At 39.4% G+C, this 15,795-nt stretch overlaps 1 protein-coding gene across 1 annotated transcript in view; it reads left to right on the top strand.

Moving 5' to 3' along the window:
- Positions 1–15,795, top strand: part of Smchd1 (structural maintenance of chromosomes flexible hinge domain containing 1) — a 139,099-nt gene that overhangs the window by 89,294 nt on the left and 34,010 nt on the right. Inside the window, exons 31-34 of the mRNA XM_006972249.4 lie at positions 1,313–1,392; positions 1,611–1,768; positions 3,221–3,336; positions 4,569–4,633. Coding sequence (XP_006972311.1) covers positions 1,313–1,392; positions 1,611–1,768; positions 3,221–3,336; positions 4,569–4,633 — 419 coding nt within the window. The remainder of the gene's footprint in view (positions 1–1,312; positions 1,393–1,610; positions 1,769–3,220; positions 3,337–4,568; positions 4,634–15,795) is intronic.

Below are 15,795 nucleotides of genomic sequence, written 5' to 3'. Positions count from 1 at the left end.
GCACCTGGTACAAGTTGGAGGCTCTTTTTATTCAAAGTTAAAGAGGAGAAGCTTCTGGTCCTTACACATTTTTTTTTTTTTTAATTTTTACAATGCACCAATAGAGTGAAGGAAATTTATGGCTCATTTATTGCCAGTCAGTTCCAAGAATGTTTCTGAAGATTATGTTCAGATAGTCTGGCGAATCTATTCACAGATGTTTTATAAGTAAAATAGAACAAATGATACTGTCCAAAACTGGCAGAGCTCCTGAGTTTAATTAATTCAAATGGAATACCAACCCATATCTCCCAGGATCTCACAAGTTGATTCTAAAAGTTGATACGGGAAATTATAAAGTCCCAAAAATGTGGTATTTATAATCCGTGTTCCTAGTAAAGTGATAAAAATCAAGATTTTTAGGACTGTCAAAGAAAGCTATGAGATTACTGCTATAAAATGTGATCTAAGACATCTCTGACTTAGGAACAAGAATTTGGGGCCCTATGGGAAAAATTGACTGACCGATAGTTGATCCAAGGGGAAATGAGACAGGACAGAGGGCTTTACTCCTCATTTCCCTTCCTAATCACATAAAGTCAGCCTGTGCCTCTGTAAACTTAGAATTTAGGAGAGTCTGATTTTCTGCTACTACAGCCAATGCACTCTTCTTTTCTTCTGAATATTTGTTTCCAAGAAAATTAAATAGTATTTCCACCTTCAGAATATGGCTGTGGCTCTAGATTCTAGAGAAGCATCTGTTAAAAGCTCAGACTTAATCATTACTGGAAGTGGCCACTGACAGTCTCTTTTAATCATTGGTTATTACTGTGAAGGTAGTGTTCAGCAGAAAGATCAAAGGAGCACACACGCCCAAATAAACAGCAAGAAGAGTAAAAAGAAAGAATAAAGATTGTTTGTGATGCCCACACTTGAGTATATGTGTGTCTATTTCTCCTCTACTTCCCAGTCATAAACAGAACTCATTTGACATTTAGCTGATCTCAATACAGCCAATGTAGTATTCTGCAGCTTGATAACTTTTTGAGTGGTTTTTTAGAGCATGTCATTACATGTTCTTTCAAGTAATTTTAGGTTTGAAGATTTTACTTTTAATAGTTATTTGCAAATATAACTTAAAATAAGAACATTCTAGAAACATGGTAATAGAAAAGAACTTGATAGATTCTAGAATTTTTTTTTCTTTTTTTTTCCTTTTTTGAGTTCCGCCTGCCTCTGTCTCCCAAGTGCTGTGAATAAAGATGTACACTACCACCACCTGACCCATTTCAAGAATTTTTTAATCAATCTTTTTATTTTGTTTTATTTGTAGCTATTACCTTCAAACCAACAGCATAAAACAGATGATAAAGGCAGAGCCAATTTGGGGGTATTCACTGTTTTTGCTCCAAGGTAAGAACAGAAAATTTTATAGTTTTACAGAGATTGATTTTTTCTTATAATTTCTGAATTTAAGATTAATAACTCTATAGTGTTAGACAAGAATTGTAACAAGAGTAGAAATAATAATGTTCTCTAAAAAAGTTAGTCTTTGTATTAATTATCTCTGAAGGATTCAGTTATAACAATGTAATTTGAACCTTGCCTTTCTTTTTGTCCATTGTTGTTAGGGGAGTACATACCGTGCAGGTTAAAGGTGTCTATAACAAGAGTACCATAGAAGGACCTACAATTAAGTTCATGATTCTTCCAGACCCTGAAAAGCCTATTCGTCTCAATGTTAAATATGACAAAGATGCCTCTTTCATAGCAGGTGGCATATTCACTGGTAAGTACTGGAAAGTATTCAAATAAATCTTTAGTGATAATACCCCTTATAATAATATTAATGGGATAAATTATGTTTGGTGTTCAGTATGATAAAAAAAATACACGTCATTGCCTTTAAATGATAAAGAAAATACATAAGACTGAGCAGTTCTTCCTCTCATCCTGTTGTTTTGTAGTCCTTTAATTTTAAGAATGACTGAAAGTTCATATATAAACCAGGAGTCTGAGGTTAGTCCTTTAAATGGGAGCCAAAGACCGGTGTAGCCCTTTGGAAGCTGAGGCAAAAGGATTGCAGCAAATTTGGGGCCAACTTTGGCTGCAGAGTGAGACCATCTGACAGAAACAAAAAGGAACACGAAATAAGAACTAAGTGGTAACTTAAAGCCATTGAAACCAGGACCATTAGCTTAAATTGTGTAGAAATAAATTGCATCAGGATGTATTAAAGTATTTCAAAGCAACAACCATCCACTAAGTAACTGCTCACTTAGAGTCTTTGTTTTAGTCATAAATATTTACAGTGTTCAGTAAATACAGACTAATGTAGGACTTGACTCAGTAATCATACACACTGGCTATTGTTGTCAATAGGAAATTAGTATGTCCTTTATTCAAGTATTTTCTACAAATCTTCTTTTCTTGAATAGGTGAATGCCTGTGTGTGAAAGAAGCATACCAAAAGGTTAGGGTTAAAATCGTTTAACAGTAATTTTTTAAATATACATATCCATAGGTTTTATACTTCATAAATTTTGTACTCAATTTGGGCAAAATAAAATTGTTTCTTTGAATTTATAAAGTATAACAGGTACAAACAAAATGTTGGATATATAGCTAGTAAATATAATGGGGATGTTACATATAGTACTTTAGCTACTTTACCTAGTTAAAGCGTAAAAGAAAGTTTAAAAAAAAAACAAAACACGTTTTGTTTTATTTTCAAGACAGGGTTTCTCTGTGTAGCCCTGCATGTCCTGGAACTCACTTTGTAGACCAGGTTGTCCTCAAACTCAGAAATCTGCCTGCCTCTGCCTCCTGAGTGCTGGGATTAAAGGTGTGCACCACAAATGCCCGGCAAAAGTAAAATATTTTTTATTCTCTAAATACATATGGCTTACAGTGTTGTGACCAGTCAGCCTAATTCTAAACATATATGGTCACACTATTTTGGTTTTCCATGCTAGATTTACATCATGGCAAACTGAAGCTATGACAAGGAAATATTAGTAGCAAGGATCAATTTGTTAAGATTTATTTAGGAAAACTTGATGGTCAGACTCAGCCTTAGAAAGTTGTCCGTCATAATTAACAGTTTCCTAGAATCATTTTTAGAGATTCCTGGTTAAGTAATGGTCCCATTACTTTTTGTTTTGTGTCTTTGAATAGCCTTATTGTTTTTACCAGAATATTACTATTACATGAATAAGTAAATTTTATGTTTACATGACAGATTTTATGGTTAGTGTGATCTCTGAAGGTGGTAATGTCATCAAAAATATCAATCCAACACGCATTTCCATGAAAATGTGGAAGCTGTCCAGTGGCGTGAGCCGGCCACCAACAAATGTGAGTAATAGCAATCGGGTTCAGAAACTAAAAGTAGTATAATCTATTTGGTCATCAGGGCATGGTGGTACATGTCTTTAACCCAGTACTAGGGAGGCAGGGCTCTGTGATTTTTGAGGCTAGCCCTGTCTACGTAGTGAGTTCCAGAACAGCCAGGCATATGTAGAGAGACTCTGTCTCACAATAGTAAGTAAACATAAAAGTGACCAAAAAAGAAGTAAAATAATGTAAATATTGTTCATCTAATATATAAAAAGTTACCATCTCAGCATGTTCTCAGTACTTGAATATATACATTCTTTGACTAGTTAATTTGTGCAGATAAGTGGGTATGTGCTACATATGTGTGAGTGCATGGATAATATGATTCCATGCACACCCACGCTTGCACATGCAGGTGATGGAGGAGGATGTCAGGTGTCTACCTTTGTTGCTCTATTATTTCTTCATTCCCCTGAGATAGGGTCTGTAACCAACAAAAGCTCACTTGCTGCTCTAGCCACCCAGTGAGATCTTGGAATCCTCTCTCCATTTACCCTACAAATGCTGGGACTACTGCAACATACAGCCATGCCCAGCTTTTTATGTTAGTTCTGAGATTTGAACTCAGGTCCTCATGCTTACACAGTAAGCTTTTATGCATGGAGGCATGTTCCTAGCCTGGTATTTTCAAAATCATTCAATAATGAGGGTGTTTCTAGCTGTATATTCCATTTCAAGTACTCAACAGTCACTTGCAGGGACTCCCTGTAGTAAATATGAGACGACTCTTAAATATGAGAAACCAAATCCCAAAAACTGTTAAGAGCACCCAATTTAATAACCTGCTTCAGTGTTGATAATTTATTGAAATAATCTGTTTTAACTGTGCAGTGGTGGCACATGCCTTTAATCCTAGCACTCGGGAGGCAGAGCCAAGCAGAACTCTGAGTTCGAGGCCAGCCTGGGCTATGGAGTGATCCCAGGAAAGGCTCCAAAGTTACACAGAGAAACCCTGTCTCAAAAAACAAACAAAAATCTGGTTTAAAAGCTAGCTTGTTTAAAAGCTTTAAAGTTACCAGCTGGGCAATCTGAGTCTTGACTAATTTAGGACTAGAGTCCAGTGGTACTTATAAATATAAATCCATATATAAATCCAAATGGAGCCTGTTCAGTTTTTCACATGTGTAAATTTTCATACTGAATATACTCTGTTAACATTTGTTTTCTCCCTCTTCTACTCCCCTTTCTAGGCAGAAACATTTAGTTGTAATAAAATAAAAGATAATGACAAAGAAGATGGCTGCTTCTATTTCAGGTACTACTTAAATCATTTTCCATTTTTATGTGTCTCAGTATAGAATAATTCAGGTGAGGGCTGGAGAGATGGCTCAGCAGTTAAGAGCACTGACTGATCTTCCAGAGGACCTGGGTTCAATTCCCAGCACCCACATGGTAGCTTACAACTGGAGTCTGTAAATCCAGTTCCTGGGAACCCAAGACCCATGACAAAACACCAGTGCACATAAAATAAAAAAAATAACATTTAAAAAATGAATAATTCAGGTTAGTGGGGTTTTTGTTGTTGTTGTTTTGTTTTGTTTTTGGTTTTTTGGTTTTTTGTTTGTTTGGTTTTTTTTTTTTTTTTTTTTTTTGGTTTTTTCGAGACAGGGCTTCTTTGTGTAGCTTTGTGCCTGAGGTTAGTGGTTTTTGCAGTCTTACCTAAGGAAAAGTAGTTTATGATCAAGAAGAAAATGTTCAGAAGCTATTTGGAGAAAGGTGTGTTTGCTTGGTTTTTGTTTTGTTTTTTAAATATTGCTCTGTAAAAATGTTTTTGAGGAAAGTTGTTGTGATGTATTAACATTAGAACCTAGAAAATCCATGACAAGAATTTCTTCATGATATCAGAGCACTTTAGTATAATCATTTCTTTTAGCGTGTGTTGTCTAAGTGTGTGTGTGCAGGTGCGCATGAAGGCCAGAGGTGGATGTCAGCCGCTTTCCTGTATCGTCCTCCACTATTTTTATTTTTGAGACAGGACCTCAATGATTCTGCAGGTTGCCATTTTGGCTAGGCCTGCCAGCCAGTGAACAGTGCTGGAGCTGCAGATACATGGGCGTCAGGGTCTGAACGCAGGGCCTCGTGCTTGTACGGGGGACACTTTACCCACTGGTCCAACTCAGGGGGCTTGAGTTTTCAAGCCTTCTGCTTTTAGCCTCCTTAGTTCTGGGGTGTCAGTCATGTAACACTGTGACCTCTGTTAGATATCTTTGTTCATAGTAAGGCTAGTGTTTGCACTCTTTGTGGTCTTTTGAACAAAAGTTCTAGGTTTTTATGTACTCAGATGTGTTGAGACTTTGTTTTATTATTAATCATCTTTAAAAAGCCTTTAGATTATGGAAACATTCTTCTATATTATGGTGTTGGCAATTCCATGACCAATTGATTTGGTGATTCACTAGTAGGAGGACCCATCCAACTTAGTACAATTTCACTCACTGCTGTGAATTACTGTGGCAAAGGTCACAGAGCAACATCTGCAGAGAGAAGACTTGTGATAATAGCCAAGAGGAAGCAGTTAGAGGCTTTAAAGTGTCCTCTCCTGGTGGATCTCATAAGGTGTGCTTTAATTCTTCATTATCAAGTTATGCAGGGGAGGTGATTAGATCCCCCCCACCCCTGACAGGTAGCTTTGGAGTCTGTCCTGGAACTCACTCTAGACCAGGCTTGCCTCGAACTCACAGAGATCTACCTGCCTCTGCCTCCCAAGTGTTGGGATTAAAGGCATACACTACCACTGCCCAGCTGATTAGATTTTTATTGGGGAGTGCTGATATAGCCAGTCCCTGAATACCATACTTGCAGGCTTCCAGTAGAAAAGCAAGCATTTAGCAGGAACTGTGGTAACACAAGTGTTTGATCAGTATAAGCCACACTGACAAGTGCAGAGTATCTGTCATAAATCTAACCTCACAGGTGCCAGACAAGAGCAAATACTGTGAACAGGTCTTTCTAAGAACACTTCAGATCTGCTGTGTTATACCTGGAATTGATTCTGCTTTGGTATTTTGGGTTGATTTTTTGGGGGGAGGGGTACTAGGGGTGGTGGCGATAGAAGGGGCAAATCTGACTAGATATTGAGCCTAGAGTCTCACATTTGTTAATACATTCTTCCTGAACTACGCCTAGGCATGATTATTTCCTTAGAACGTGGTGTAAATTTAGTGATCGTAGTGTTTTTTCCAAAATATGTATGCAGGATTGTTTGTTGAAATGATAGATATTCTTTAGTAATAGTTCTGTTATAAATCATAAATTCAGGGGCTGGAGAGATGGCTCAGGGGTTAAGAGTACTGGCTGCTCTTCCAGAGGTTCTGTGTTCAAGTCCCAGCACCTACATATTGGCTCACAACTGTGTATAACTGTGGTCCCATAGGATCTGACAGCCTCTCTGGTGTGCATAAAAAAAATACATGCAGACAAAACATCCATGTACATAAAATAAATAAGTCTTTGACAAATAATAATAAATCATGAATCCATTCATGTGTCTGTTTCTAGACCACACATTGATTTAATGGCCCATTTGCCTGCATTTTGCCAATACTACAGTATTTTAGAAGTCTATTATCCCCCTATTGTGCTCCCTACAATTCTTGGCCTTTTGTTTTACTATGTAAATTTTAGAAATAATGCAGCAGGTTCCAATAACAAAACACCGATGGTAAAACTGATTGGGATTTTGTGAGGGCAGAAATCTAGAAGCATCTTTCAGTCTCTAAATATGGTATATATTGATAGTGGTTTCCTGAATTTGTCTTACAGTGTTTTATAGTTGTTTTCAAAGTCTTGCACATCTTTCCCTAAATTCCTAGGTAGTTGGGTTTGGAGTTTTGTTTGTTCATGTGTAGTTTTGTTTTTTTTTTTTAAACAATATTATTAAGCATTTTTATGTTCTGTTTATTGTGGCAATAGAAATCCAGTTGGTTTGTGTCTGTTGACCTTATAGGAAATATCTTTTCCCAGCTCCGTAATTTCTAGTTTTGTTTAGAGTTTTTTTCAAATGTCTATAAATTATGGTAGGTTTGTTTGCCTTCTCTTCTTATGGGTATTATTTTTTTTATTATTTTTTTTGTTGATTGGTTTTGTTATTGAGCTTTTTTGTTTGTTTTGTTTTTTGCTAATGGACTAGGAGTTCTAAGTTTTTATGGTGATAGTAGACATCTAATGTCATTCTCAACCCAAAAGGAAACATTGATTATTTTCTTTGGGTATATGTCTTTTATCTAACTCTTCACTTCTGGAGGGGAGGGAGATAGCTTAGTTGGTAAAATATTTGCCATGCAAGCATGGTGGCCTGGCTTGTTTTGGGGTTCCTAACTAACAATTCATGTTACTATCTCGGACCTAGTACTGGGATTTTTATTTGATTACCCATGGCTTCTTGGATTGACATTATCCACTTTGCTTTTTCCTTAGTGTGTGATATAAAATGGTATTAAAAAATGTTCATACTTGTGTGTGTTTAAAATTACCTTATAAAATAGTAAGGTCATTACTTTTCTTTTGCTTTGATTAAATATCATGTCCGAGAGAACTTACCAAATAGTTGATTTGGATCTAAAGCTCCAGAGGGACGAGTCCTTGGTTGGGAGTCACGGCAGCAAATGCATAGCGGCAAGCGTTTAGGCAGGAGAAGGAACGGAAAGAAAACGTCTTCCAACACACGCATGGCAGACCGAGAGGGAGCTGGAGGTGGTGTGGGTCTTTAAACTCCCAAAGTCCTCCACCAGTGACACTCTTCCAACGAGGCTGCACCTTCTAAACCACCCCGGACAGCACCTCCAGCTGGGATCAAGTGTCCAAACACCTGAGCCTATGATGAATACTCTCATTCAAACCAGTGAGTTTCCCTACATTTTTAGTTTGCTTACCCCTCGTCCCTGTCTGCATACCCTCCTCCTCCTCCTCCTCCTCATTTAAACCAATCATTTCACATGTGTTCTGCTACTCCCCACCCTCAGGCCTCCCTTACCCACGTGGCCCCTTTCTACATTCATGCCCTCTCTGTATACATATATATTCCAAGTTAAACATACAGATCTAAAAATTCACCTGTGATCCACATGAGAGATAACATGGGACATTCATCTTTCTGGGTCTGGGTTAGCTTCATTTAATATATCTTCCAGCCATATCCATTTTCTAGCACATTTAATTTTTATAACTGAATAAAATTTGTCCCACTGTCTATCTGTACATTTTTGTTATCCAGTAATCCTTTTTTTTGGCCAGACAGGGTTTTTCTGTGTAGCCCTGTCTGTCCTAGAACTCTGTAGACCAGGCTAATCTCGAACTCAGAGGTCTGCTTGCCTCTGCCTCCTAAGTGCTAGGATTAAAGCGTGTACCACCACTGCTCGGCAATCCAGTAATTCTTTGTTGGACATCTAGACTGGTTCCATTTTCTAGCCATTATGATTATAGCAGCAGTAAACATGGTTGTACAGTTACCTTTGTGGTAAGATATGGGATCCTTTGGATATGTGCTCAGGTATATCTGGGTTATATGGTATTTCTGTTGGTCGGCTTTTGTTTGTTTGTTTTTTAAGAAGCCTCCAGACTGATTTTTAAAGAGGTTCCAGCAGTTTACAGTCTACAAACAGTGTATAAGGGCTATTACTGTGACAGGCTTGACCATGCTATTTTTATGGAAGAATGTGGGAGACTTTGGGACTTCCTAGTAGGAGCTTGGAATTCAGTAGTGCTAAGAGCAATGTAGACTAAAGGCCCAGCTCAAGACGTTTTGCATCTAAGCTAGAGAAGATTCTCGTGATATTTTGACAGATTATAGCTGCTTTCTGCTCCTGTCCTAAGAAACTGCCTGAGGCTAAATTGAAAAGTAATTGGCAAAGAATGTTTCAAGACAGCCTAATGTTGACTCTGTCATGTGTATTAGTAATCAGTCTTAGGTAAATCTATAATGAAAAAGAGCAAGTAGGCAAAAAGAAATACAAAATAAGCAGTTTAAAGAGAAAAAAGGCACCAAGAAATTTAATGTTGGAGCCCAGGCTTGTGCTGCAAGAGATGAGAAGATTAAAGAGAAACCTGATTGAAAATGGAATAAGGGGAGGGGTGCCCTTAGGCTCCTATAGACTCATGTATTTGAAGACTTGGTCTCTAACCCTGCCCTTCTCTCCCAACCCCCACGCCCCTCCCCCCAGTTGGTGGAACTGCTTGGGAAGGATTAGGAGGTGTGGCCTTGTTGGAGGAGGTGTGTCACTAGGGCCAGGCTTTGAGGTTTCCAAACTCATGCCATTCTCCATGTTTGTGTGGCTGTGAAACAAGATGTGAGTTCTCAGCCGTTCCTGCATTCCAGTCTGCCATCATGCGCACTAACCCTCTGAAACCAAAAGCCAATTAAATGCTTTCTTTTATGAATTGTCTTTGTCATGGTGTTTTATCACAGCGACAGAAAAGTCACTAAGATGAGATCACATATACCACCCTGAATTTGCCCAATCCTTTGAAATCTTGGAAGCTAAGTAGGGTAGGACCTGTTCCATGCTTAAGTGGGAGAAAGTCTGTGCCTATGTCTCTGTTTTGAAGTATACTTTGTTTCCTCTAGCAGTTTTGGGGCTCTGGGTCTTGTGATGAGGTCCTTTATCCATTTGGAGTTGATTCTATGTAATGTGAGAGATCTGGCCGGGCGGTGGTGGTGCACGCCTTTAATCCCAGCACTCGGGAGGCAGAGCCAGGCGGATCTCTGTGAGTTCGAGGCCAGCCTGGGCTACCAAGTGAGTCCCAGGAAAGGCGCAAAGCTACACAGAGAAACCCTGTCTCGGAAAACAAAAAAAAAAAAGAGAGAGAGAGAGAGAGAGAGAGAGAGAGAGAGAGAGAGAGAGAGAGAGAGAGAGAGAGATCTGTAATTCCAGTTCCTCCTCTGGTCTCCATAGGCACTACATACATATGGTGCACTTACATACATGTAGGTCAGAGTCTCATATGTATATGAGTGCCTCACACCTTTAATCCCAGCCCAGGGAGGTCGATCTCTTGAGTTGAGGCCAGTCTGATCTCCATAGAAAGTTCCAGGTCAGCCAGGGTTACATAGAGAAACACTGTTTGTTTGTTTGTTTGTTTTCGGTTTTTCGAGACAGGGTCTCTCTGTGTAGCTTTGCGCCTTTCCTGGATCTCGCTCTGTAGACCAGGCTGGCCTCGAACTCACAAAGATCCACCTGGCTCTGCCTCCCAAGTGCTGGGATTAAAGGCATGCACCACCACTGCCCTAAAAAGGAATCTTAAGAGCAATTAGCAGCAGAAAAAATTCTGTTACTTAAAATAATCATGTAATAGTTTTGTGGACTTCTGTCTGGAGCCTCTGTTATAGTCTATTGATCCGTGTATCCCTGCTGTGGGTTTGGTTGTCTTATATTTAGATTTCCTTAACGTGCATCCTTCAGTCATCTATTTGAATTCTGTCACTTAGAGTAATAAAGGACTGCCTTCATTGTGTCTCAGGGGTTTTGCTGTGTTGTGCTTTCAGATTCTTCTAGTTCAAGAAAAAGTTTCCCCTTCTTGATTTTGTTGGTGAGCAAGTCTTTATATAAAGTAATATATTTTTAATTTTATTGTTTTTAATTGTGTGGGTGGGTGGGTGTGTTACATGTGTACAGGTGCCCATAGACTAGAAGAGGGCATTGGTTCCCCTGAAACTGGAACTACAGGTGGTTTTGAGCTAACTAGTATGAGTGCTGGGAACTTAAAAAGGTCCTCTGAAAAAGCAGGGCACACTCTTAACTGCTAAACCATCTCTCCAACCCCAGTGAACCATTCTTATTGCATTGCTTAATCTCTGTGAGTTTATGTACTTTGTCTGGTTTCTGTGTCTGTTGATAGCCTGCTTTTCCAGGAATTATTACATTTTTTTGAGAGTTGCTTGTGTCTTAGCATGTGATCTATTTTAAAGAAAATTCTATGGGCTGCGAAGAAGACGATATTTCTTAGTGTTTGGATAGACTGGTCCATAGATGTCTGTCCATTTGATTTATGACATTATTTAATTCAGTGTTTCTCTTCTTTTTTTTTTTTTGTTTGTTCAGATAGGCTGTATATTATTGATAGTGGGGTATTGAAGTCACCCATTACTTTTGTGTTGGGATTAAAGGTTGACTATATCTAATAGTATTCGTTTTATGAAATTGGGTCCACACCTGTTTGGTGTATATACTTGTACAATTGTAATGTTATGAAAAGTTACTCCTTTAACGTATGACCTTCTTTGTGTCATCTGACTAGCTTTGGTTTGAAATGTGTTTTATCTGGTGTTAGACTAGATACTCCCACTTGTTTTCTCGTTCCATTTGCTTGAATTATCTTTTTTCATACTTATACAAATCTAAGGTGATGTCTGTGATGAGATACTTCACAGAGGCAGCAAAAAGATGTGTCATTTTGTAACATGACCCGCTAATCTGCATTTTTTTTATATAAAAAATAAGATATCTTCAGGCTGGACATACAGCTCTGGGTTCAGTTCCCTAGCACCCACACATGACTTACAACCATTCATAACTTGCGTTTCAGAGGCTTTGACAACCTTTTCTGAACTTTGTGGGTACTGGGCACAGACATGATACACATAAGTAAACTAAATGTTTATTCTTTAACAACTTAATGTGCAAATATATATTGTCATAGATTTATATATTTTATGTGAGTGTTCTGCCTGCAGGCATGTATGTGCACCGTGTACATGCAGTGCCTGGGGAGGTCAGAAGAGGGCATCAGAATCCCCAGAACTGGAGGGACGGTTGCTCTGGTAGTTTGAATGAGAATGGCCCTATAGGTTCACATATTTGAAGACTTAGTCTCTGGTTGATGGAAGCTTTTGAGGAGGATTAGGAGGTGTGACCTTGTTGTGGGAGGTGTGTCACTTGGGGTACACTTGGAGATTTCAAGAGATTGGCACCATTTCCTCTCTACCTGGTGAGTGTGTCTCAAGATGTGAGCTCTCGGCTGCTGCTTCAGTGCCATCCCCTCTGCCGTGCTCTCGGCTGCGATGTCCACCCAGTTAAACGCTTTCTTCTATGAGCTGTATCGGTCATGGGGTTCTATTGGAGCTATAGAAAAGTAAGACAGTTGAGAAACCATTACATGGATGCTGGGAACTGAGCCCGTGTCTTCAACAGCTGCTCTTAACTACCTAGCCCTTGTTCAGTACGTCTTGATCATATCCACCCATTTCCATTTTCTACACCCCCACCCCATACACATACCCTTCCCACCTTCATGCACTGTGCTTTCCCACTCTCTACCTCTCAACCCACTTAGTGAGATGAGTGCTGTGTGCTGCAATGATCTCATTGGTTTGGTCTTGTGCGGGTCATCTGTTGTCTTTTATTGGATGATTGGGACCATTAGTATTCAGAATTATTACTGAAAGATGCGTATCACTTCCTGTCACTTCATGGGTTTGTGGTGGTGTCCCTGTCTTAGGTGCTTACCTGTCTTAGAATTACTTACTTTTCTCTGGTTGTATTTATCCTTCTTTTCATTCTGAAGTAATTCTTTCTAATATCTTTTGTAGATGTAGCTTAGTGGCCACAAATCTTCTGGTCTACTTCTATCCTGGAAAGGTTTTGTTTCTCTTTCAGTTATGGCGTACAGTCTTTCTGTTGTAATGATCTGGGATGGCTGCTGTGGTCTTTCAGAATTTGAAATACATCTTTGCGAGCTTTTCTGGCTTTTCAAGTTTCTGTTGAATTGTCAGCTGTTGGATTGATTGGCCTGCCGTTGCATTGACCTGTCCCTCGCCTTGTGTAGCTTCAGTGCCCTTTCTTCGTTGGCACACTGTTGGTTATAACATGATGTGAGGATGTCGGTTTTGGTCTTGTGTTTTTATTGTTCTGTATCTCTCTTTTGCCTGAATGGGTATTTCTTTCGCTGGATTTGGAAATTTTTCTTCCTTGACAAAAAAATTCTGTGCCTTTGACAGGATTTTTCTCTTCTTGTCTTCAAGTCCTGATATTCTGTCCTGTACATGATCAATCTATTGGTGGACCTTTTGTATGACTTACTGAGTTTTTCATTTCCATCATTATCTGGAGTTGGCTGAGTTTGTATTCTTTTTTTCAGTGGAGATTAGTCTAGCTTTCTTCCTCCTGTGGGATGCTGTGGTTTCTATCCCTCCTGGATTTCTCCTTCCTATCAGTTTGTTCAGAAAATGGAGAAAAGCCGTTAGATTCAATAGGTCAGTCAGATTAACCCTGTGTTTTCCTCGTATGCTATCAGAATGCTGGGCTTCACCCTGCACTCCCTTCTCGTTTGAACCTCTGTGGGTCGGCCTTCTACTTCTGAGGGTCTGGGGTGCCTTGTGAGCCTACCCTCGCATATCCACACCCTTGCTTACAGCATGGGGCTCTGCCTCTCCTCCCTGTCTGTCCCAGCCTGTGTCACCCTGTGGCTTTAGGCTAGCACACCCTTTGCTCTTTGTTAGATGGGGCTCCATGGGCCTCTGAGTGCCCAAACTTTTCCTCACCCTGCGCTTTGGTTCCTGTGTGCTCAACCACTGCCAAACACCTGGAACCTCACAGACCGACCTGCATATCCCCAAATTCTGGCTCACCCTCTGGCACATACCCTCTACTGTGTTACCCTGAAGTTCAGTTCTGAATACCTAGGTACACTAAAGTCCTGCCTCGTTCACTCGCTTCTTCTCCAGTTCACTACTGCTGGGTAGCGGAGGCCCTGAAGCCCTGTCCATTTAAACCCTGCCTGGAAACCCTACCCATTGAGTGGCTACACTTAGTGCCCAGAGCCCCTCAAGCTTGTCTGCCTGAATCGTGCCTTACCTTCTGGGCTCTGATGTGCCTGTGGGTGCTTGGTACCTGGGGTTCACAGGCCTGGCTTTTGTTGTTTCTTATTTCCACTGTGGTCCAAAGCCCACCCCTTATGACGTTTTCTTAATTATACCTTTTATAATAGCATATAGGTGGTGGTTTGGGGTTTGAGAGTTTTTTGTTGTTGTTGTTTGGTTTTTGGTAATTTATCCTCAGATTGAAAAGTTTAGATCTCATATAACCAGTACACTTAATTTATTATGTACTACATTGCTGACTTTTTATTTTTTTAAATATGACATTTTATGCCAAAATGTATTTTTTTAATTATGTGTATGAGTGTCTTACTCATATGTATGTGCACCACATGTGTACCTGGTGCCTGTGGGTCAGAAGAAAGCTGGGATCTCCTGGACTGGAGTTACAGATTGATGATTGTGAGCCACTGTATGGTTGTTGGATTGAACGCAGGCCTCTGCAGGAACAAGTGCTGCTAACCACTGAGCCATCTTGCCAGTCCCTTGATTTTTTTTTTTTTTTTTATTTGATCCTATGCTGTTTTAGTTTTGTATCAATTTGTGGAGTTGATTCTCTGCTTCCACCTTTTCCCGGGTTTCTGGCATTGAACTCTGGTTGCCAGGTTTACATAGTATCATTTTTTCTTCTTGCCAGAAACAGTTTTTAGTTTTTAATGAACTTGTAAATAAAAAGCAAAAAGCTCCCATTTCATGTAGATGCTTTCAGTGGTTGCATTTATATAAGTAACACACATTCAGTTGTAAGACAGTAACTAAATTTCTGTGACAAATATGCTTTTCTAATAACAAGAACATTATAAAGTTATTGCAGAGTCCTAAGGATAATCTAGTAGTCGCTATGTTTTTTTTTTTTTTCTTAAGCCTTCGCTTTAGATGTTATTTCTAGCACAGGTAAGCAGGTAGAGTCTTTGAAATACTCAAACACTAGAATCTTTGGTTGCTACCATATCATCTGGCTTTCAAGCAAGAAGCCAGCTTCTTAAAGAATGTTTTAAGCTAACAACTTGCAAACTCCAGGGTGAAAACCCCTATTTATTACATTTATTGAACATTTATTACAGCTTTCACAACTGTGACTAAAGACTGTTCATGTTGTCCTTCTGAAATGAGATCTCAAAGAAGTATAGTTCAAAATAAAAGGTTTTAACAAAAAATTGGCATATGCATAATTTGTGTGTCAACCATTTAGTTAACTTTTCCACATTAAAAAAATGCAATAGAAAACCGGACACCATGCTTCACTACTTCACTTAATATTCACAATTACAGAGGCTGCAGCTCGGGGCCAGCATCAGCAATGCTGCCCAGGGCCAGTTTACACTGAAATTCAGTTCTTTACACCAAGTAAATGGTTGTTGACAACCACTGGCTAGTGTACATATGAACTAAAATGTCTGGCTTGGGGAGAAACAAATGCTCCAGTCATCTGCTCTGCTGCTTCTCTTCCCCAGTTCATGCCTAGAAACCCGTGGGAACTGGGCCTGCTCACCCTCCTCACTGGAAGAGGCTGTCTGCTGTGCTTTAACAGCGTCCAATCAAAAAGTGTAGTCGTATTGATGGTTCAGGGTCCTGAAAAAGATGTGGAATAGCTGCCTCAGACATGT

The sequence above is a fragment of the Peromyscus maniculatus genome, chromosome 13 (genome assembly GCF_049852395.1).
Source record: "Peromyscus maniculatus bairdii isolate BWxNUB_F1_BW_parent chromosome 13, HU_Pman_BW_mat_3.1, whole genome shotgun sequence".
Taxonomy (NCBI): Eukaryota; Metazoa; Chordata; class Mammalia; order Rodentia; family Cricetidae; genus Peromyscus; species Peromyscus maniculatus.
Note: the sequence above shows the minus strand (reverse complement) of the source record. Positions and strands in the feature narration are given on the sequence as shown.